The 22,797-nt window shown below is 44.7% G+C and overlaps 2 protein-coding genes across 3 annotated transcripts in view; both read right to left on the bottom strand.

The window, feature by feature from the left end:
* Window positions 1–656: 656 nt before the first annotated feature.
* LOC308469378 (vomeronasal type-2 receptor 26-like) overlaps window positions 657–22,797 on the bottom strand; it is a 38,094-nt gene continuing 15,953 nt past the window's right edge. For both annotated transcript variants that reach the window (XM_080991732.1, XM_080991733.1), the window contains one exon: window positions 657–908. The gene's annotated coding sequence lies outside the window, so the exon portion shown is untranslated. The remainder of the gene's footprint in view (window positions 909–22,797) is intronic.
* LOC308469380 (vomeronasal type-2 receptor 26-like) lies at window positions 916–17,650 on the bottom strand. Its single transcript, XM_080991739.1, has 6 exons — window positions 17,073–17,650; window positions 16,431–16,722; window positions 15,217–16,023; window positions 14,503–14,730; window positions 3,891–4,017; window positions 916–1,873 (listed from the first exon to the last, which is right to left on the bottom strand). The coding sequence occupies exons 1-6, from the start codon at window positions 17,285–17,287 to the stop codon at window positions 963–965; spliced, it is 2,580 nt and encodes an 859-aa protein (XP_080847865.1). The 5' UTR covers window positions 17,288–17,650; the 3' UTR covers window positions 916–962.

Raw genomic sequence — 22,797 nt, 5'->3', positions numbered from 1 at the left:
CCTGCAACACAGTGGCCAATGAGACATTGCTGAGAAGCTCACAAGCAGGGCATGAAAGCAATGGGCCTTGCCAGGCACTGGTCACCAGCAACTGGCATTTGGGGGAAGTAACTATGCACTTCATGATTGAATATTTTGTTTGCTCTCAATCTCCCAACCTTCCGATTCATTGGATGTCTATGAGTGCTGGTGCTATATAAGAGAGGGAGACAAAAAGGATGGATCCTGCCCTTCTCCAGAAGCTCAGTGCAAATAAGTGAGAGGTCTGCTCCATGGGGGTGAGTGGGGACTACCCCACCAATCTCAACCTGCCTTCATGCCACCACCACTCACCTGCCTTCTTACTTACAAGTGGTGGTTCTTCTCCATCATTGTCTCTGGCTCCAGCTATCGTGGTGCCCCTTTCACTCCCACCAAACAGACAGCTGTCACATTCATTTGTTGATTCCGACCTTGAAAACCCTAAATGACATTGGCCCTGTATATCTAAAGGAGCGTCTCCACACCAGTCGTCCAGACCAGATACTGAGGTCCAGCTCCAAGGGCCTTCTGGAGGTTTCCTCAAGCATTAATACACTCAAATGAGATTCCGATTTTCAGTTGCTGTTTTTAATACTAGAAGAAGAATTGCAAGTTACACTAAGTTATTATTTAGGCTTTGGTTATGAATTCAGGAAGAAAGGAAGGTGGGTCATATCAAAGTACAAACTGGATATGGTAGAGAAAGATAATTATGTATGAAGAGGGAGGCTGCACTCCGTGTAACTCTACAGGTAGGGTTATCCCTAAATGTTGTAAGTCCAGACACTCTCCAGGCATGTGATTCAATGATTCCCTTTCATCATTCAAGATAAAGGAAAAATGAAGAGCGAACTTTATCTAAGGAGATAAATTCATTCCCAAGGCAACTCTGTGTATTTCACTACTACTGTGGTGGAATACAGTTATAAATATGATAAGAATCATACAACAACTTTAGGTTTTGTGGCCAGGTGTTCCTTTGTGTTCAGATCAGGCCTCAGAACAAGAATGTAGCATTTGGGAATGAAGATGCAGCCCAGAAGCCCAGCACTGGAAGCCAAGATAGAGAAGATCTGCACGGCTACCATGTATTTCCCCTTTGTGCTCAGGTAGGTGGGCACAAAGGAGACCCAAACGCTGCAGAAGACCAGCATGCTGAAGGTGATCAGCTTGGCTTCATTGAAGGCCCCAGGCAGCTTCCTGGCCAGGAAAGCCACCGTGAAGCAGATGGCGGCCAGGAAGCCCATGTAACCCAGGGCAGCATAAAACATGGCAACAGACCCTTCATTGCATTGTAGAATGATCTCTCCAGCCTGGGAATGCTTGTCAGAGTCTGGGAATGGGGGAGAGATACCCAGCCAAATGATGCAAAGGACCATTTGGACACTGGAGCAGGAAATGACAATGGAGTTGGCCAGACTTTTCCCTAACCATCTCCTCACCCTGTTCCCTGGCTTTGTGGCCAGGAAGGCCAGCACCACCATGATGGTTTTGGACAGCAAAGAAGATACAGCAACTGAGAAGATGGTGCTGAAGGCCATTTGTCGAAGGAGGCAGGTGACTTTCCTGGGACAGCCAATGAAGAGGAAGGAGGACAAGAAGGACAGCAGGAGGGAGACAAGGAGGATGTAGGAGAGGTCCCTGTTGTTGGCTTTGACTATGGGAGTTTCCTTGTATTTAATGAAGATCCCTACAACAAAGCCTGTGCTTAAGGACAGGAAGAGAGCCAAAGAAGTCAGGAGAATCCCCAGATATTGTTTATAGGATAGGAAGGTGATAATCCTCGGAATGCAGTGATCTCGGTCCTTGTTTGGATATTGTTCTTCTGGACATTTGGTGCAACGCTCTGCATCTGAGGAGGAGAAAAGGAATGGCTTTGGCTTTGCTTACAGACATATTCTATTACATGTCGAGAAATGCACTCATATGGGAGATATCAGAAAATGAGAATGTATTGTAAGAAAGGGGAGCTTCTTCGGTGCATTTCCTTATGGGATAGTTTTCAGGCAGTAACACTACTTCATTTCCATATTTCATTTCGCTTTTAATTTGTATACTGCCTTTCTATATTGCTTTGCAGAAGGAGGGTTACAAGCTGAAGAAACAACAAAATAGACAGCAAAGATCACAGACGTAATACACACACAAAAAGTCATAATAAAAGCATAACTTTAAAATAAACAACATATCAAATTAAGCAAAATTCAATAATAATACTAAGGAATAGTAAACAGTAAAATCTAATATCAGCAAATGCTAAACAGCTTACACTTATCATGTACAATAAAGAATTACCAATCAATAATCAATAAAAAACAGCAAGTCACAATGAACGAAATACCACAAAACATGCAAACCTTGTAAAAGGATCAAACTGAGAAACAAGGACACACAACTTATAATTTATTGATTTTTAATATCCTTGAACTCCTCTCTTCCAAGCTGCTACAGCTGTTCTCAAACTCCTTGTCTGGGATATCCAATAACTTCCTGCTGAAATCCCATACCGTATTTTTCGCTCTATAGGACGCACTTTTTCCCCTTCAAAAATGAAGGGGAAATGTGTGTGCGTCCTATGGAGCGAAGATGCCATAGCCCCGCGACCCTCTCCCAGCTGGAGAGGTGGCGCGCGGCTATGGCAGGAACCTCTACAGCCCCGTGTCACCTCTCCAGCCGGGAGAGTGCGCGCGGGGCTAAAGCAGTCCCCCGCGACCCTCTCCCGGCTGCAGAGGTGACGCGCGGCTATAGAGGCTCCTGCCACAGCCGCGTGTCACCTCCCCAGCCGGGAGAGCACGCGCGGGGCTAAAGCAGCCCCCCGCGACCCTCTCCCGGCTGGAGAGGTGAGACGCGGCTTTAGAGGCTCCTGCCATAGCCACGCGTCACCCCTCCAGCTGGGAGAGCGTGCGCAGGGCTAAAGCAGCCCCTGCGACCCTCTCCCGGCTGGAGAGGTGACACGCGGCTATGGCAGGAGCCTCTACAGCCCCGCGTCACCTCTGCAGCCGGGACAGCGCGCGCGGGGCTAAAGAAGCCATAGCCCCGCGACCCTCTCCCCGCTGGAGAGGTGACGCGCGGCTATGGCAGGAGCCTCTCTGCTGCGCCTTTCCGCTGCTCCCTGACCTGCTCTTTGGGGCTGGTGGTGGGCTTCCCCCCGCCAGCCCCAAAGAGCAGGTCGAAAGGAACCTGAAGCCTGGAGAGCGAGAGGGGTCAGTGCACACCGACCCCTCTCGCTCTCCAGGCTTCCAAGGTAGCCGCCTGAACGCACCTTAAACGGCACCTTGTTTTAGAGCGGGAAAACAAGAGGGGGAAAGTTCTCCCCCTCTCTGTGCAGCGCCTCCTGCTGATTCACTGAAGGGGCGCTAGGCAGAGAGGGGGAAAATTTTTTTTTCTTGTTCTCCCCCCTCTAAAACAAAGTGCGTCCTATTGTCCGGTGCGTCCTATGGTGCGAAAAATACGGTAATATTTAATTGTTCTACAATGCAATGTAATGTAATGTTCACCTAATTTTTTTATTATTGTGCATCATGCTTTCTCTCTTTTAAATGAATTGCAATTTTCACTATTTCTCGTTTATTTTAAAGACATTTTTAATTCACATTTGTGAGGGTGGTTCTGGTTGTTCGATCCGAGAAGGCTTGCTATAAAATAACCAAAGCTGTGCCTTATGGGCAGGGCAGGCTGAACCCAATTTGCATCCCAGAGATTACTTCCTGTGAGTCATTTCTTTCAAATTACTTCCTGGGAGGGGATTAAAAATCAAGAAAGGATCTGCATCCAAATATGTCTTTAGAATCTTCCCAGAATGTGTCTGACTAATATGTTGCCCTATTCATATTCTCCCAACAAATTCCATCTCCTGTGGCGTCACCCACCTTCCTGTGCAGATATGGTCCCTTCCGCACACGGAACACAAGCATAGCAGCAAACCGGCTTTCCTTCTTGAACCACCATGGCATATCCTGGGCAACACCTTTTGGTACACCTGGCGTAAGGAACAGTCTAGCCATGAAGAAAAGATGCACATTAAAGGGGAAGTGTCAGCAATATTTGTGCATATGGAACTCAGAGAGTCTGGAAAGAACCCAGCAGGGTCTTCAGTCCCACAAGAAAGCACCCTTGATGTAAGGGGTGCCAACTTGAGTAAAATATTGTGGGGGCCCAGGCAAGCCACACAACACATAATCGATGCCCATCAACTTTATGGGGCCCCAGCCCCCTCAAAAATTTTAATGTGGGGGCCAAAGCCCCCACAGCTCCTAGGAGTTGGCTCCTATGCTTGATGTAAATGGCCTCGGCCCAGCATACCTGAAGGAGCGTCTCCACCCCCATCGTTCTGCCCGGACACTGAGGTCCAGCGCCGAGGGCCTTCTGGCGGTTCTCTCATTGCGAGAAGCAAAGCTACAGGGAACCAGGCAGAGGGCCTTCTCGGGAGTGGCGCCCGCCCTGTGGAACGCCCTCCCATCAGATGTCAAAGCGATAAACAACTACCTGACATTCAGAAGACATCTTAAGGCAGCCCTGTTCAGGGAAATTTTTAATGTGTGACATTTTAGTGTATTTTTGGACTCTGTGGAAACCTCCCAGAGTGGCTGGGGAGGCCCAGCCAGATGGGCGAGGTACAAATAATAAATTATTATTACTATTATTATTATTATGTAGAACGGAAGCCTCCCTGCTGTCTTTGCTTTTTAAATAATATCAATAACAATTTATTTATACCCCACCCATCTGGCTGGGTTTCCACAGCCACTCTGGGAGGCTGCCCACAAAAGATTAGGAATACATTACAACATCAATCATTAAGAACTTCCCTGAACATGGCTACCTTCAGATGTCTTATAAAAGTCAGGTAGTTGTTTATTTCCTTGACATCTGATGGGAGGGCGTACCACGGGGCAGGCACCACTACCGAGAAGGCCCTCTGCCTGGTTCCCTGTAACCTCACTTCTTGCAGGGAGGGAACCACCAGAAGGCCCTCGGAGCTGGACCTCAGTGTCTGGGCTGAACGATGGGGGTGGAGACGCTCCTTCAGATATCCTGGGCTGAGGCGGTTTAGGGCTTTAAAGGCCAGCACCAACACTTTGTATTGTGCTCGGAAATGTACTGAAAAGAGTATTAATACATAGGTCTTTGAACTACTGGACTGAGGCACAGTCTAATAATAATAAAAAAGAAGGTACATACAGGGGAAGTATTTGTGTGCCACGTTTATTTGTGTCAATGGAGTTGATTCATAGAGTTTGGAAACAACCCAACAAGTTCTCTAGGCACAGGGCAAAAGATAATAATAATAATAATAATAATAATAATAATAATAATAATAATAATAATAATAATTTATTATTTGTACCCCGCCCATCTGGCTGGGTTTCCCCAGCCACTCTGGGCGGCTTCCAACAAAGATGAAAGATACACTAAAATGTCACATATTAAAAACTTCCCTGAACAGGGCTGCCTTCAGATGTCTTCTGAATGTCAGGTAGATGTTTATCGCTTTGACATCTGATGGGAGGGCGTTCCACAGGGCGGGCGCCACTACCGAGAAGGCCCTCTGTCTTGTTCCCTGTAACTTGGCCTCTCGCAGTGAGGGAACCGCCAGAAGGCCCTCGGAGCTGGACCTCAGTGTCCGGGCAGAACGATGGGGGAGGAGACGCTCCTTCAGATATACTGGGCTGAGGCGGTTTAGAGCTTTAAAGGTCAGCACCAACACTTTGAATTGTGCTCGGAAACGTACTGGGAGCCAATGTAGGTCTTTCAAGACCGATGTTATATGGTCTCGGCGGCCGCTCCCAGTCACCAGTCTAGCTGCCGCATTCTGGATTAGTTGCAGTTTCCGGGTCACCTTCAAAGGTAGCCCCACGTAGAGCGCATTGCAGTAGTCCAAGCGGGAGATAACCAGAGCATGTACCACTCTGGCGAGGCAGTCTGCAGGCAGATAGGGTCTCAGCCTACGTACCAGATGGAGCTGGTAAACAGCTGCCCTGGATACAGATTTGACCTGTGCCTCCATGGACAGCTGTGAGTCCAAAATGACTCCCAGGCTGCGCACCTGGTCCTTCACGGGCACAGTTACCCCATTCAGGACCAGGGAATCCTCCACACCTGCCCGCCTCCTGTCCCCCAAAAACAGTACTTCTGTCTTGTCAGGATTCAACCTCAATCTGTTAGTCGCCATCCATCCTCCAACCGCTTCCAGACAGTCATAGAATCATAGAATAGAATCATAGAATCCTAGAGTTGGAAGAGACCACAAGGGCCATCGAGTCCAACCCCCTGCCAAGCAGGAAACACCATCAGAGCACTCCTGACATATGGTTGTCAAGCCTCTGCTTAAAGACCTCCAAAGAAGGAGACTCCACCACACTCCTTGGCAGCAAATTCCACTGTCGAACAGCTCTTACTATCAGGAAGTTCGTCCTAATGTTTAGGTGGAATCTTCTTTCTTGTAGTTTGGATCCATTGCTCTGTGTCCGCTTCTCTGGAGCAGCAGAAAACTACCTTTCTCCCTCCTCTATGTGACATCCTTTTATATATTTGAACATGGCTATCATATCACCCCTTAACCTCCTCTTCTCCAGGCTAAACATGCCCAGCTCTCTTAGCCGTTCCTCATAAGGCATTGTTTCCAGGCCTTTGACCATTTTGGTTGCCCTCCTCTGGACACGTTCCAGTTTGTCAGTGTCCTTCTTGAACTGTGGTGCCCAGAACTGGACACAGTACTCCAGGTGAGGTCTGACCAGAGCAGAATACAGTGGCACTATTACTTCCCTTGATCTAGATGCTATACTCCTATTGATGCAGCCCAGAATTGCATTGGCTTTTTTAGCTGCCGCGTCACACTGTTGGCTCATGTCAAGTTTGTGGTCAACCAAGACTCCTAGATCCTTTTTACATGTACTGCTCTCAAGCCAGGTGTCCCCCATCTTGTATTTGTGCCTCTCATTTTTTTTGCCCAAGTGCAATACTTTACATTTCTCCCTGTTAAAATTCATCTTGTTTGTTTTGGCCCAGTTCTCTAATCTGTCAAGGTCGTTTTGAAGTGTGATCCTGTCCTCTGGGGTGTTAGCCACCCCTCCCAATTTGGTGTCATCTGCAAATTTGATCAGGATGCCCTTGAGTCCATCATCCAAGTCGTTGATAAAGATGTTGAATAAGACCGGGCCCAAGACAGAACCCTGTGGCACCCCACTAGTCACTCTTCTCCAGGATGAAGAGGAACCATTGATGAGCACCCTTTGGGTTCGGTCAGTCAGCCAGTTACAAATCCACTGAGTGGTAGCATAGTCAAGACCACATTTTACCAGCTTCTTTACAAGAATATCATGAGGCACCTTGTCAAATGCCTTGCTGAAATCAAGGTAGGCTACATCCACTGCGTTCCCTTCATCTGCCAGGCTTGTAATTCTGTCAAAAAACGAGATCAGGTTAGTCTGACATGACTTATTTTTCAGAAATCCATGCTGACTATTGGTGATCACAGCATTCCTTTCTAGGTGCTCACAGACTGTTTGCTTAATGATCTGCTCCAGAATCTTCCCTGGTATTGATGTCAGACTGACTGGGCGGTAATTATTTGGGTCCTCTCTTTTCCCCTTTTTGAAAATAGGGACAACATTTGCCCTCCTCCAGTCTGCTGGGACTTCGCCTGTTCTCCAGGAATTCTCAAAGATGACTGCCAGTGGTTCTGAGATCACATCTGCCAGTTCTTTTAATACTCTTGGATGCAGTTCATCTGGCCCTGGAGACTTGAATACATCTAAACTAGCCAAGTATTCTTGTACTATCTCCTTAGTTATTCTGGGCTGTGTTTCCTTTGCTGAATCATTTGCTCCAAATTCTTCAGGTCGGGCCTTGTTTTCTTTATCGGAGAAGACTGAGGCAAAGAAGGCATTGAGGAGTTCAGCTCTTTCTGTGTCCCCTGTTTGCATTTCACCATCTTCTCCTCTGAGTGACCCCACTGTTTCTTTGTTCTTCCTTTTGCTACGGACATACCCATAAAAGCCTTTTTTGTTGCTTTTAACCTCTCTAGCAAGCCTGAGTTCATTCTGTGCTTTAGCTTTTCTGACTTTGTGTCTACACGTGCTGGCTATTTGTTTGAATTCCTCTTTGGTGGTTTCCCCCCTTTTCCATTTTTTGTACACATCCTTTTTTAATCTTAACTCAGTTAAAAGTTCTTTAGATAGCCACCCTGGCTTCTTTAGGCACCTTCCATGTTTCTGTCTCATTGGTATTGCCTGACGTTGTGCTTTTAGTATCTCCCTCTTAACAAACTCCCAGCCATCATGAACTCCCTTTCCTTTTAGTATTACTGTCCATGGGATCTCACCCAGCACTTCCCTAAGTTTTATGAAGTCGGCTTTCTTAAAGTCAAGAAATTGAGTCCTAGTATGCTTGGCTGCTCCTTTCCGCTGTATAGTAAACTTCAGAAGAGCATGATCACTCGCGCCTAATGATCCTTCCACTTCTACCCCACTAACCAGGTCATCAACATTGGTTAGGACCAGATCTAAAATGGCTGTTCCTCTTGTTGCTTCTCCCACTTTCTGGACAATGAAGTTGTCTGCAAGGCCAGTGAGGAATCTGTTTGACCTTATGCTCTTGGCTGAGTTTGACATCCAACAAAAATCTGGGTAATTGAAGTCCCCCATTACTACTATCTCCCTTCCTTTTGCATGCTTGGCCATCTGTTCCAGGAAGGCATCATCTATGTCCTCCGTTTGGCTTGGGGATCTATAGTAAACTCCCACAATGAGGTCCCTGTTATTCTTCTCTCCCTTAATTTTGACCCAAATGCTCTCACTTTGGCTTTGAGTTTCTAAATCTTGGATCTCTTCACAGGTATACACATCCTTTCTTGTCTGGTCTGTTTCTCTGAAATAGATTGTATCCCCCCATTATTACATTCCAATCGTGGGACTTATCCCACCAGGTTTCAGTGATGCCTATTATGTCATATTTAGTTTGCTGTACCAAGAGCTCAAGCTCATCTTGTTTATTTCCCATGCTTTGCGCATTAGTGTACAGACATTGAAGTCCATTAATCATCCCCCCGTGACTCTTATTTAAGGATTTTTTCCTCCCACCACTAGGTCTGTGTGCTGTTTGCTCCATTTGGTCTATGACATTTGGATGATCATCTTCATCAATTGATAGACTCCTACCTTCAGGAGCACTGTCTCCCTCCCCCACATTAGTCAGTTTAAAGCCCTCCTGATGAGGTTTCTGAGATTTTTGGCAAAAACATTTCTCCCAACCGTTGTGAGGTGCAGCCCATCGCTTGCCAGAAGTCCATCTTCAAGAAACTACAGTCCGTGATCTAAGAATCCAAACCGTTCCTGTTTACATCATTTGCGAAGCCAGCTGTTCACTTCCACAATTTTCCCCTCTCTCCCTGGGCCACGTCGTTCAACTGGGAGGACAGATGAGATCACACTTTGTGCATTTAATTGCTTCAATTTCCTGCCCAGAGCCTCGTAGTCTCTTTTGATCTTCTGGAGGCTATTGCTTGCAGTGTCATTGGTTCCCACATGAACCAAGAGGAAGGGGTATTTGTCAGTGGGTTTTATGATTCCTTGCAGTCGTTCAGTTACATCTTGGATCTTAGCCCCGGGGAGACAGCACACTTCCCGAGACATCTTGTCAGGCCCACAGATCACTGCTTCTGTTCCCCTCAGTAGGGAATCCCCTATCACCACTACACGCCTCCTCTTAGGTTTGGTCGGGGATCTTCCATGAGCTGTCCGCTCCAAGGTCACCTGCACATTCCCTGAGGACTGACTTTGCTGCTCGTCTTCATATACCTGATCGACTGTAATGAGGGAGAGATCCTCAAATGGAGTCTGCTCTTCATCTTCCATGCTAGGGGAGAGGACCTCAAAGCGATTGTGTATTTCTAAACAATCAGAGCGAACCCTGGGCCTCCTACTTCTTTGAGTCACGTTTCTCTATATATCTGGCTCCTGTGTTGGTGAACTAGCGTCCTTCTCAGGGGAGTCCCCTGTCTCCTCCTTGGTGGAGACGGTGTGCTCTGTTGCTTCCAAGAAGAGCTCCAGCTCTCTAATTCTTTGGAGCGTAGCTACACGTTCCTCCAGTTGTTGGACTTTGTCTTTTAAGAGGGCAATCAACATGCAATTGCTGCAGGTAAAGCTGCCTGCAACCTTTGGCAAGATGGCAAACATTGCACAGGAACCGCAGGCGACTGCAGCTGTTCCCTCCCCCTCCATCTTGAGAATGTGTCGTTGGGGGTGGCTACAGCAGTCCTCCATCATAAAAAGCGTGAAGACAGGAAAAATAACTCCCCCCACAAAAAAAACCTAGGTCTCCCCCAACAAATGTTTGAGACTAGCTCCCGTCAATCTAAAAGATGGATCAAACTGCGCGCGCCGCTAGGCGCGCACCGCTGCCCTGCAAGCTCTGATAAGCTCCTCCCACAGCTAATCACCTGCCTCAACAGAAACCCTGCCCCCTCTGACCTTTGCACAGGGAGAGCAGCCAATCAGCCACAAAGAAACACACACACACACAAGAAAACCCTTTTTGCTCCTTCTTCAACTGCTGCCCTGCAAGCTCTGATAAGCTCCTCCCACAGCTAATCACCTGCCTCAACAGAAACCCTGCCCCCTCTGACCTTTGCACAGGGAGAGCAGCCAATCAGCCACAAAGAAACACACACACACACACACACACAAGAAAACCCTTTTTGCTCCTTCTTCAACTGCTGCCCTGCAAGCTCTGATAAGCTCCTCCCACAGCTAATCACCTGCCTCAACAGAAACCCTGCCCCCTCTGACCTTTGCACAGGGAGAGCAGCCAATCAGCCACAAAGAAACACACACACACACAAGAAAACCCTTTTTGCTCCTTCTTCAACTGCTGCCCTGCAAGCTCACACAGGACCTTCACCGCCTTCACTGGTTCTGATTTAAAAGAGGTAGAGCTGGGTATCATCCGCATACTGATGAACACCCAGCCCAAACTTCCTGATGATCTCTCCCAGTGGCTGCATGTAAATGTTGAAAAGCATGGGGGAGAGGACAGAACCCTGAGGCACCCCACAAGTGAGAGCCCAGGGGTCTGAACACTCATCCCCCCCCACCACTTTCTGAACACGGCCCAGGAGGAAGGAGCGGAACCACTGTATGACAGTGCCCCCAGCTCCCAGCCCCTCAAGACGGTCCAGAAGGATGTTATGGTCGATGGTATCAAACGCCGCTGAGAGATCCAGCAGAACTAGGAAACAGCTCTCACCTTTGTCCCTAGCCCGCCGGAGATCATCAACCAGTGCGACCAAGGCAGTTTCAGTCCCATGATGAGGCCTGAATCCCGACTGGAAGGGATCCAAATGGTCCGCTTCTTCCAGGCGTGCCTGGAGTTGTTCAGCAACCACTCGCTCAATTACCTTGCCCAAGAATGGAAGATTTGAGACTGGGCGATAATTGGCCATCGTGGCCGCATCTAAAGATGGTTTTTTAAGAAGCAGTTTAATAACCGCCTCTTTCAGCGGGTCTGGGAAGGCTCCCTCACGGAGGGACACATTCACCACCCCACGAAGCCCATCGCCCAGTCCTTCCCAGCTAGCTTTTATAAGCCAGGATGGGCAAGGATCCAGGAGACAGGTGGTTGGCTTCACTCGTCCAAGCAGCCTGTCCACATCCTCGGAGGTAACAGATTGGAATTGATCCCACACAACTTGACTAGACAGGACTCTAGCACTCTCCCGCCCTGGCCCTGCTCCCACGGTGGAGTCTACTTCTTCCCGAATCTGAGCGATTTTATCTGCAAAAAACTTTGGAAAATCATTGCAGGAGATCATGTGGCCCGTACTGGGCCCCGATGTCGCAGGTGGTTCCGCTAAATTGTGAACCACCTGAAAAAGTCTCCTGCTGCTGTTTTCTGCAGATGCAATAGAGGCAGCGAAGAAAGTCTTCTTCGCCGTTGATATCGCCACTTGGTAAGCTCGACGTTGAGCTCTAACCTGTGTCCGGTCAGATTCGGAATGAGTTATCCGCCACTGGCGCTCTAGCCGTCTCAACAATTGTTTCATTGCCCTCAGATCCATGGAAAACCACGGGGCTCTCCGGCCTCCATGCAATCGGAGAGGGCGCTTCGGAGCCAAACAGTCAATAGCCCTGGTTAACTCCACATTCCAGCGGGCCACCAGGGAATCGGCTGAAAGGCCATCAACATGGGATAAAGTATCCCCTACCACTCTCTGGAAACCATTTGGATCCATTAAGTGGCGGGGGCGGACCATCCAAATCGGTCCCACCTCCCTGCAGAGGGGATGGGTCGCAGAGAAGTCCAGTTGCACCAGGAAGTGATCTGACCATGGCACTTCCTTCGTTTCGCTTTTACTTAGTGTCAGGTCACCAACATCCATAGAGGTAAACACCAGGTCCAAGGCATGTCCGCGGCTATGGGTTGGGCCAGACTTATTCAGGGACAGCCCCATGGAGGCCATGCTTTCCACGAAGTCCCGAGCGGCCCCTTGTAAGGTCGTGTTGGCATGGATGTTAAAATCCCCTAGGACAACCAAGCTATGTGTCTCCAGGAGAACATCCACCACAACTTGAAGCAGCTCGGGCAGGGAATCCTTGGTGCAGCGGGGAGGTCGGTACACCAAAAGGAATCCTGTACTGCCCCTATTGCCCAACTTCCAGAACATGCACTCGGAAAACTGGGTCTTCCCAATAGGATGCCTGGTGCAAACTAATGACTTCCTAAAAATCACTGCAACCCCCCCTCCCCGCCCACATGACCTGGGTTGCTGTGCGTAAGAGAAACCTGGTGGACAAGCAGCGGCAAGGACAGGCCCATCTGCTTCATCCAACCAAGTCTCTGTTACACATGCCAGGTCAAGTCCTCCATCCATGATCAAGTCATGGATGGCAGTGGTCTTATGAATCATTGACCTGGCATTGCACAGCAACACTTTCAGGTCATGTGGGTATCCCTTGCTGATTCTAGTATCCATCCAGTCAGGACCAGACCCGGAGGCAGGGATAGTCCTCAGACAACGACTAAACCTGCCTCCTCTGTAATGACATGGTCTGGTCTTAGCGTAACTCCTCCTCCTACCCATGATCACTGAAATCTGTTGTCCCAGTGCATCCCCCCCTGTGGAACATGCCCCAGCCATTTTGTTGGCTGGGACCTACTCCCCAGCAGCCCTGACCCCTCCCCTTAAGAACAAAATAACACCTTAAAAAAGCAAAAACAAATAAAACAATACAAACAAAAAACAATAAAAATTACAAAAACATAAAATCAAACAAATTCCCAGGCCCAATAATCATCCATCCCACCCCCACCCCACCCCACATGCAAAAAATTCAAAAGAAAAATTTTAAAACATTTTAAAAGCACTCTGCACCCCTCCAGCAGTAACAGCAACTGTCCTAGTGAGGCCCATCAGGCCCTGCCCTGGGCCAGGTGGTAAGTAGCAGGAAGGAGCAGGGCCCCCAGACACTCACACAGGAGAGTCCTCCTGGGCAGCAGAGCACAGCAGTCCCTGTGAGGCTTCAGGCCCCGCCCTGGGCCAGGTAGGTGGTAAGCGGCAAGAGCAGGGCCCTCAGACACTCACACAGGAGAGTGCAGGAAAGATGCAGAAACAAAAGAAAAGAAAAGAAAAATCCCATCCCAGAACAGCAGCAATAAAACACTCCGATGAAGAGCAGTATTTAAATATAGAGTATGATCACACCTTATGCAGGAGTTACATTCCGGGGAAGGAGTATTATATGCCAAAATGTATATGCAGTGGTAGCTTGGTTCCTGAATGGCTTGGCTCCCAAACATATCAGCTCCCGAACGCTGAAAACCCGGAAGCAAGTGGCTTTCAGTTGAGTGCAGGAAGCTCCCGCAGCCAATTGGAAACCGTTCCTTGGTTTTCGAACAGTTTGGGGAGTTGAGCAGACTTCCGGAATGGATTAAGTTCCAGAACCAAAATTCGACTGCACTCGAATTTGGCCCTTGGAACGGCTCCTGCACAACCACCCTGACCTTCTGGAGCTGGCATGCCAAGCAGGCCTTACTCCCAAGCTCTCTGTTTTGCTCACTGGGCTACAGGATGCTCTTGCGTGGGCTCTGCGATGTTCTCATGAGATCTCGCAGGGCCGGGCTGGATTAGCCATTAAGCAAAATAAGTACATGCTTAGGGCATCCAGGGAAGGCGGGCACCACGGAATTTTTCTGTTGCTGGATTTACCATGGACCATATTGTGCAGCTCAATCAGGTTCCACAAAAAAGGCTCCCACAATAAATGAAAAAATTACATACATACAAACAAATAAACACAAATACAAACATACATGTGTGTGTGTGTCTGCATTTGAAGAGTATTATACACATTTAATAATTTACTTAATTAATTATAATGAAAGCATCAGCCAAACTTCCAAAAGATTATACTTGAATTCCTCTTGGAAATATTCAATAGATTACTAGATCTTCATGTGTATCATGTGGAATAAAGGTGCTCTTACCTGGTTGAACCACTTGGGCCACACAAGAGCTTCTGGGTTAATGGTGAGCTTGAAGTCAGTGGATGCCTCTCTCTCTATACTCCCAATTTTCACTCTAACACAAGACTCATTGGGAAGCACCACCCAATTCTCAATATCAAACATGATTGGCAGCTCCCCATCCTCACCCAAATACAGTCCGCCCATGGAAGTGTTCAACAACCGGGTTTCTCTTAAGAAAGGGTAAAGCTGGAATGAGAGGGAAAACACCAGCATTTCAAAGCATTTCAAAGCATTTTGGACATCTCATCCCTGCTCCCTTTCAGCTCCAAAGTCCTGGCATACCTGTCCTCGTTGGAATTTACGGAGGACTAAACACCCGAACTTAGAAAGCATTTTAGATGCCTCATCCCTGCTTCCTTAGAACTCAAAACTCCCTTTGTGCCACAACTTATCCTACTGGCAAGACTAAACAGACACCCTCCAGGTGAAGGCTTCTATTGGTTTTATTATATGGTCTTATGTTTTTTATTGCAGTAGACCACCTTGATAGTTTATGAAATACACATTTTATATATATATATTTTCCAGCTGGAGCCTAAAGATAGAATCTAAATCTAAATAAATAAAACAAAAACCTTTTCCTCACTGTTGCATTTGTGTCTAAATCAATGAGAATGATTATTGTAGAGTTGGTAGAAAGAACTTCGATTTCTAGAAAGGCAAAGGAAATACCTGCCATGGCTCTAGCCTTTGACATGCCAACTGGTCTCTTCCACCCGCCATCAACATCTGCTTTGATCTGGATGAACAGGCAACATTTAAAGCATGTGCCATGATTTGGACACTGAAGTATGTTCTGTGGCTGTCTTGAGACATAACAGTCTGCAGCTCCTCTTCAGACGGCACCTCCGGATTCTCCACATCTCTGCATCTTGTCCAACCTCTCACACTGAGGACGTGCTTTGAGTTTGAACAACTAAATGCTTTTTGCCGAAAAAGATTAAGATAAGACTCTTTTTTACAGCAGTCCCGCTTGCTCCTAATTTTGGTCTTCATTACAAAGGAGAATGAACCATGGATATACTTCAAGGACTTGGGAAAGAAAAATAAATTCATATCAATGTCCTGAAAAGCTGTTGTGAGCCATACTTTTGGCCCAATTTGTTTCTCGAGTTCTTGTTGTAATGTCATGATGAAACCCAGTGCCGTCTGAATGTTTACATAGTAAAGGAATACATTGGTTTGTCTCCATAGGGCAATAAATTCACTTTGTGTGAACATCTTAGGTTCATTATTTTCTGGTATTCTTACTGAAAAGGCAACACAAATTCCATTGCTGGCCATCAGAGATGTCAAGGCACTCAAGAACCTTTCTCCATTCTCACTGTCTGGAGCAAAGAGGCCGATCCATGTCCATCCAAAATGCTGGAGCAACTTTACAATCCCCGTGTACTGAACGTCTTCATTGGGGACCATGCGGTAGACAAAAGGAACTTTGGTGTTCTCATCATCAACCCCAGATACAAAGCCATAACGGATCTGAAGTGGGGGAGAAAAAGTATAGTGTTTCATTTTCAAAGAACAGCATTAGTCTGAAATATTTAATATCTAACAAATATTGTGCTGGCCTGGGCTGATAGTTTTATTTTGAAACTTTGGGCAGTTGCAAAACTAGCAAAGTCTCTGTGTTGAAGAGTCATAGAATCGTAGAGTTGAAAGCGACCCTGAGGGTCATCTTGTCCTCCCCCCTGCAATTCAGCTGTCCCATACGGGGATCAAGCCTGCAACCTTGACATTGGCAGCACCACACTCTAACCAACTGAGCTATCTAGCGTAACATAGCTCAGGATTTTCTCCCTCTTTGATGCCTCTTTTTGCTGATGATGAAGTGAATTTATTTTGCTGCTGAACCTCTTTTGTGTCCCTCCATGCCCGACCCTTCATACCTGTGGGATTTTGTACATGCCTGACGTGGTTGAAATCACTTTGGAGATGATGGAATTGGCTCCTTCAAGAACAGAAAAGATATTATTCCATTTTCCACAGCGATAGTTTGGAATATTGCTTTCCCCACCTGCAAGCAGGTCTAGCATGGCGTCGGAAGTGATCCTTGCATTGTAATAGTTCTCATAGAGGCTGTAGCCCAATGTGATATTGGGTAAGAGCCTGGGATCCCAGTTGATCTCTTGGATGGTGAACAAGAAGGACAAGATGTGCCAGTAGAACCTAAATGGCAATCTGTATGAAATCAATCAAATAAAAAGTGTCAAATCATTCACCATTTAATGAAAATAAATCATGATCAGGCTCATTTATATACTTGTGTTCTTCAGCAAGCATCACAGCAGCACAGAAGGTAAAAATAGAGCACGTCAGGGAACATGCAACCCACTAGCTGCTGCGAAATTCAAGTTCCCTTCAGCTCCTGCCAGCATGGCGAGTGATCAGGGGTGATGGGAGCTGCAGTCCCGCAACATCTTGAAGACCACAGAGTCCTCACCCCTAAAATGGAGACTATTTCCCTAGTAAACAGGAGCCATTGGGGTGCAGTAGAAAAACGTGATATCCTTCTGCATATAATTACTTACTCATCCCTAAACCTGGTTAATGGGGGCTGAAAAAAGTTGTATGGAAGTTGTAGACCAAACACATTTGGAGATATTATCCCGCCAATGAGGAAGTCGCCACTCTGGAAATAATTCTGTGCTTTGTTTCCTTCCCAGATTGGATTCAGGGGGCATTTTGCCTTCAGGTTTCTACAGGATTCAAGCAAAATTAGCAGCATCAGCATCTGGGATCTCATTCTGACTGACTGCTACACCTAACTTGTGAGTGTTCCTCTCTCCCCCATAGCCAGCTACATCAGAAGAAGCCAAAAGACTCTTATTTAACCAATATGGGTGGTGGTCAGCTATACCTTCAGAGCCATTAAACCTCACACAGATATATCCCACCCCCCCTTACTCTCAATCATGACTCAGTCTGTCTCTGACACAGGTGATCTTCTGTGAATCAACTTCTCCCTCAGGAACAAGGCAGATTAAATCATGATGATTTTGATAATTATTAGGGGAAGGAAGTTCATCTCTGCAACAACCTGAAGTCTCTGTGTGGCTTGAGGGGCAGGAGCAGAGTTGGAGATAAACATGGTTGCGAGGAATCAAAGTCGGTGCCCCAAAATTTGACATGGGTCACGTGGTGTGTGAGTTTGGCATGAACTTTGCTGCTGACAAGAACATTAGAAAAGTCCTGCTGGTGGTTCAGTTCAAAGCTTAATCTAATCCAGTATCCTGTTGCACCCAGTGGCCAACCCAAGTTGATGGCAACAGCTCTTTCCTGGAGTTGACCTCAGCAACTGGCATTCAGAAATATGCAGCCTCTGATCCTGGCAGTCACGTGATCGCCTTTTAAAAGTGTCTCAGTTAGCAGCTGAAACAAAATAAAAAAATTCCTTCCAGTAGGGCTGGACCCTCCAAAGTTGTTGGGTATTCCCATCCAAATGGTTTGTGCGCACTGCATCATGTGATAATTTATATGGGGCATGGCTTACTTGGGTCCCCACAATATTTTATTCAAGTTGGCACCCCTGACATCAAGGGTACTTGCTTGTGGGACTGGAGACCCTGCTCTCCAGGGTGGTTCAGCTGGTACCTTCATTGTACACCTTCAGGTGCCAAGTGAAAACATTCCTTTTTAACCAGGCCTTTGGCTCATTGACATCCGATGCCCTTTGAAATGTCTTCTGGGTGGAGGGATTATTGGTTAGTTTATGTTCTTTTTTATTATGTATTTTCTCTTTTTTTATATTGTATTTTTATGTTGTGAACCACCCTGACATCTATGGCCGATGGGCGCTATAGAAATTTAATAAATAAGATAATAAGAATAAGAATAAAATCAAACTCAGGTGTCTGGGTTAGCTCGTTTCTGACTACCTAATATCCAGTCATGTCCTTCCATGTACTAAGTTTTCTCCTAGACTTGTACTTTCGATCCTCATCAAAACTCATGTACCAAAAATATTTCTCTTACAAAAACTATGTATAACAACCTTGTAGATTTCCATATGACCTTTTTTTTTTTAAAGAATATTTATTCCAGTTTTAAAGTTACAAAAAATATAGAAAAAACAAACCACACACATCTTACAAAAAACATACAATAAAAAAATAAGAAAAAACAAAAAATCACAGTAAAAAATAACAAAAATCAAATTAGACCTTTACAACCTTTTTCCCTTTTACTTATTTCCATGACTTCCTCTCACCTCCCTGCTTTGTATTCTAGTTTAAATCGTATCTCCAGCAAATCCTTCTAACCTTCTTTTCTTTTACTTATTTTAACATTCGAAAGTATTTAATTCTCCTCTGTCCTCATTTTACACTTCATGTTTACTTATTCCATTGTACCATGTCTGCCAATACGGCCTAATATTCTTTTCCAACCTTTTTCTAACATTCTTTTATATTACAGTGTTTCTGAAGATATATTTTAAATTTTTTCCAGTCTTCTTCTATCAACCCTTCTTCCTGATCTCGGATTCTGCCGGTCATCTCAGCCAGTTCCATATAGTCCATCACTTTCATCTGCCATTCTTCTCGGGTAGGCAATTCTTGTGTCTTCCAATATTTCCCAATAAGTATTCTTGCCGCTGCTGTCGCATACATAAAAAAATTCCTATCTTCCCTTCGCACCAATTGGCCGACCATGCCCAAGAGGAAGGCCTCTGGTTTCTTCACCAAAGTGTATTTCAATACCTTTTTTAGTTCATTATATATCATTTCCCAGAAGGCCTTGATCTTTGGGCACGTCCACCAAAGGTGGAAAAAGGTTCCTTCATTTTCTTTACATTTCCAACATTTATTATCGGGCAAATGATAAATTTTGGCTAGCTTGACTGGGGTTAAGTACCACCTATAAATCATTTTCATTATATTTTCTCTTAATGCATTGCAAGCCGTAAACTTCATACCTGTGGTCCATAACCGTTCCCAATCAGCAAACATAATATTATGCCCAACATCTTGTGCCCATTTAATCATAGCAGACTTAACCATTTCATCCTGTGTATTCCATTTCAACAGCAGGTTATACATTCTTGACAAATTTTTAGTTTTAGGCTCTAACAATTCCGTTTCCAGTTTGGATTTTTCCTCCTGGAAACCAATCTTTTTATCTAGGTTAAAAACCTCCCTTATTTGATAATAATGAAGCCAATCTCAAACTTTAGTTTTTAATTTGTCAAAACTCTGCAGTTTTAGTTTATCTCCAACTTGTTCTAAAATTTCACAATATTTTGGCCAATTTGTCTCCATATTAGTTTTTTTCAATGCCTTTGCCTCCATTGGTGACAGCCACCTTGGTGTTTTACTTTCCAACAAATCCTTATATCTCACCCAAACATTAAACAATGCTTTCCTGACAATATGATTCTTAAAGGCCTTATGCGCTTTAACTTTGTCATACCATAAATATGCATGCCATCCAAACACGTTATCAAAGCCTTCTAGATCCAAAATGTCCACGTTTTCAAGAAGTAGCCAATCTTTCAGCCAGCAAAAAGCGGCTGATTCATAGTAAAGTTTAAGATCTGGCAGGGCAAATCCCCCTCTTTCCTTCGCATCTGTTAATATCTTAAATTTTATTCTAGGCTTTTTGCCCTGCCAGATAAATTTGGAAATATCTCTTTGCCACCTCTTGAAACAGTCCATTTTATCCACAATTTGCAATGTTTGAAACAAAAACAACATTCTAGGCAATACATTCATCTTTATCGCAGCAATTCGGCCCAACAATGATAACTTCAATTTTGACCATATTTCTAAATCCTTCTTCACTTCCGACCAACATTTTTCATAATTATCTTTAAACAAATTCACATTTTTAGCAGTCATATTCACCCCTAGATATTTCACTTTGTTAACTATTGTTAATCCTGTCTCTTTCTGAAACCTCTCTTTCTCAATCTCTGTAAGGTTTTTCTCTAATACCTTAGTTTTCGTCTTGTTTAATTTGAAACCTGCTACTTGACCAAATTCTTGGATTAATTGTAATACTCTTTTTGTGCTGGCTTCTGGCTCCTGTAATGTCAAAACTAAATCGTCAGCAAAAGCTTTCAATTTGTACTGTTTAGCCCCGAGTTGTATACCTTTAACCAATTGGTCTTTTCTAATCATATTGAGCAAAACCTCCAGGACTGATATAAAAAGCAATGGGGAGATTGGGCAACCCTGTCTTGTTCCTTTCTCTATCTTAAATTCTTTTGTAACTACATTGTTCACAATAAGCTTAGCTTTTTGTTCCGAATAAATTGCACCTATACCATTTTCAAAACTTTGGCCTACCCCCATCCCCTGCAAATTTTTCTTCATAAAACTCCAAGAAATATTGTCAAACGCTTTCTCTGCATCTACAAATATTAAGACAGCTTTAGTATTGATATTAACTTGCAGTTTTTCCAAAATATTAATAATATTCCTAGTATTATCTGACAGATGTCTCCCAGGGAGAAAGCCCGCCTGATCTTTATGAATCTCTTTTACCAATACATTTTTTAATCTTTTAGCCATAATTTCCGCAAAAATTTTGTAATCCACATTAAGTAGGGATATGGGACAGTAGTTCTTCAGCTGTGTCTTCTCCACTTCGGTTTTTGGTATAAGTGTAATGTATGCTTCTTTCCACGACTCGGGTGCTTTTCCTCCCCGTAGTATTTCATTGCAAAGTTCTTTCAGCGGTTGCAATAACCATTCTTTCAAAGATTTGTAGTACTTTGCAGTTAGTCCATCCGGTCCTGGAGATTTGCCCAATTTCATATTCTGAATGGCTCCTTCCACCTCTTGATCAGATATTGTAGAGTTTAATATTAATTTACTCTCTTGAGATACTTTTTGTAATCCATTATTTTTCAAAAACCGATCAATGTCTAATTCTTTCTGAGTCTCCTGCGTATATAACTGTTTAAAATAGTTCTGAAAGCACTTCCGAATCTCTCCAGGATTCTGTATGTTCTTCCCTTCTACTACCAAGTTCGTAATCGTATTCAGCTTTTGTCTTTTTTTCATTTGCCAGGCCAGTAATTTCCCACATTTATTTGCCGATTCGAAGGTCTTTTGTTTCATCTGTTTGACCTTCCATTCTATCTCCTGGTTCATCAATTTCATATATTGTACTTGGTATAGCTTTATCTCTTTTAGAATCTCCTGTGAGTTCGGTTTCGCCCTCAGTCTTTTTTCTCCATCCTTAATTTTCTCCAAAATTTTTTCTCTCTTTTCATTTTGATATCTTTTCCTAATTGCGTTTTGTTGTATCAAAAATCCTCTCATCACCGCTTTGCTGGCATCCCAAATCACTCTTTTTTCTGTCGTAGTATTCAAATTTATCTCAAAATAGTCTCTCAAATTCTTCTGGGCCTTTTTAATAATTTCCTCATTCCTAAATAAGGAGTCATTCATCCTCCATCTGAAAGCTCCGATTGGCGTTGATATCATTTCAATCTTTACTGGATTATGATCAGAGCAAATTTTCGGGCAAATCACCGCTTTTTTTATCTTAGGGGCCAGTCCTCTAGTTATCCAGATTTGGTCTATTCTTGTCCATGTCATATTTGCTTCAGAGAAGAAGGTTCCTTCTCTTTCCAATGGGTTCTTTATTCGCCAAATATCCACAAGATCCATATTGTCAGTCATTTCAAAAAATGTCTTTGGTAGTCTTCCATCTTTTGTCACTGTTTGTCTTTGGGCTTTATCCATATTTGTAGACACTACTCCATTCATATCTCCCATCAAAATAATGTTGTAATCCAGATAATCCAGGAGAGTTTCATGCAATTTTTTAAAGAATTCTGATTTTCCCTCATTTGGTGCATATACACCTATTATCAAAAATTTCTGTCCTTGGAACTGAATTTCAATTGCTATATATCTTCCTTGATCGTCTTTAAATATAAATTTTGGTGACAGGCTTTCCTTCGCATAAAGTACTACCCCTCTTTTTTTTACATTGTCCGATGAAATAAATTCTTCTCCCAATCTTTTATTTATCAAAATTTTCCGATGTAGCCTTGTCACATGGGTCTCTTGTAAACAAATCAAGTCCAAATGTTCTTTTTTCAATGTATGGAATACTCTCCCCCTTTTTGCCGACGAATTTAGACCGTTAATATTCCAGCTTAAAACTTGTAGTGTCATTTTGTAGTTACTCTCCTTCTCCTCCAACAGCCCCAAGAAGATTGTCTATGTCTGTCGGTGGCGTTGGTTTCACTTTTTTTTGCAGACTGTTATCCAGTATCGCAGTGTCTTTTCCCAATCCTTT

The sequence above is a fragment of the Podarcis pityusensis genome (genome assembly GCF_964106645.2).
Source record: "Podarcis pityusensis genome assembly, chromosome: 2".
Lineage (NCBI taxonomy): Eukaryota > Metazoa > Chordata > Lepidosauria > Squamata > Lacertidae > Podarcis > Podarcis pityusensis.
This window is presented reverse-complemented; position numbering and strand designations above follow the sequence as displayed.

Excerpts from the sequence above, each read along its gene's own strand:
- LOC308469380 (XM_080991739.1), bottom strand. The coding sequence starts at position 17,287 with ATGAGATCCCAGATGCTGATGCTGCTAATTTTGCTTGAATCCTGTAGA. Across the intron at positions 16,723-17,072 it reads TTAACCAGGTTTAGGGATGA|ATTGCCATTTAGGTTCTACT; the intron begins GTAAGTAATTAT and ends GATTTCATACAG. Across the intron at positions 14,731-15,216 it reads AAAGGCTAGAGCCATGGCAG|CTTTACCCTTTCTTAAGAGA; the intron begins GTATTTCCTTTG and ends CTCTCATTCCAG.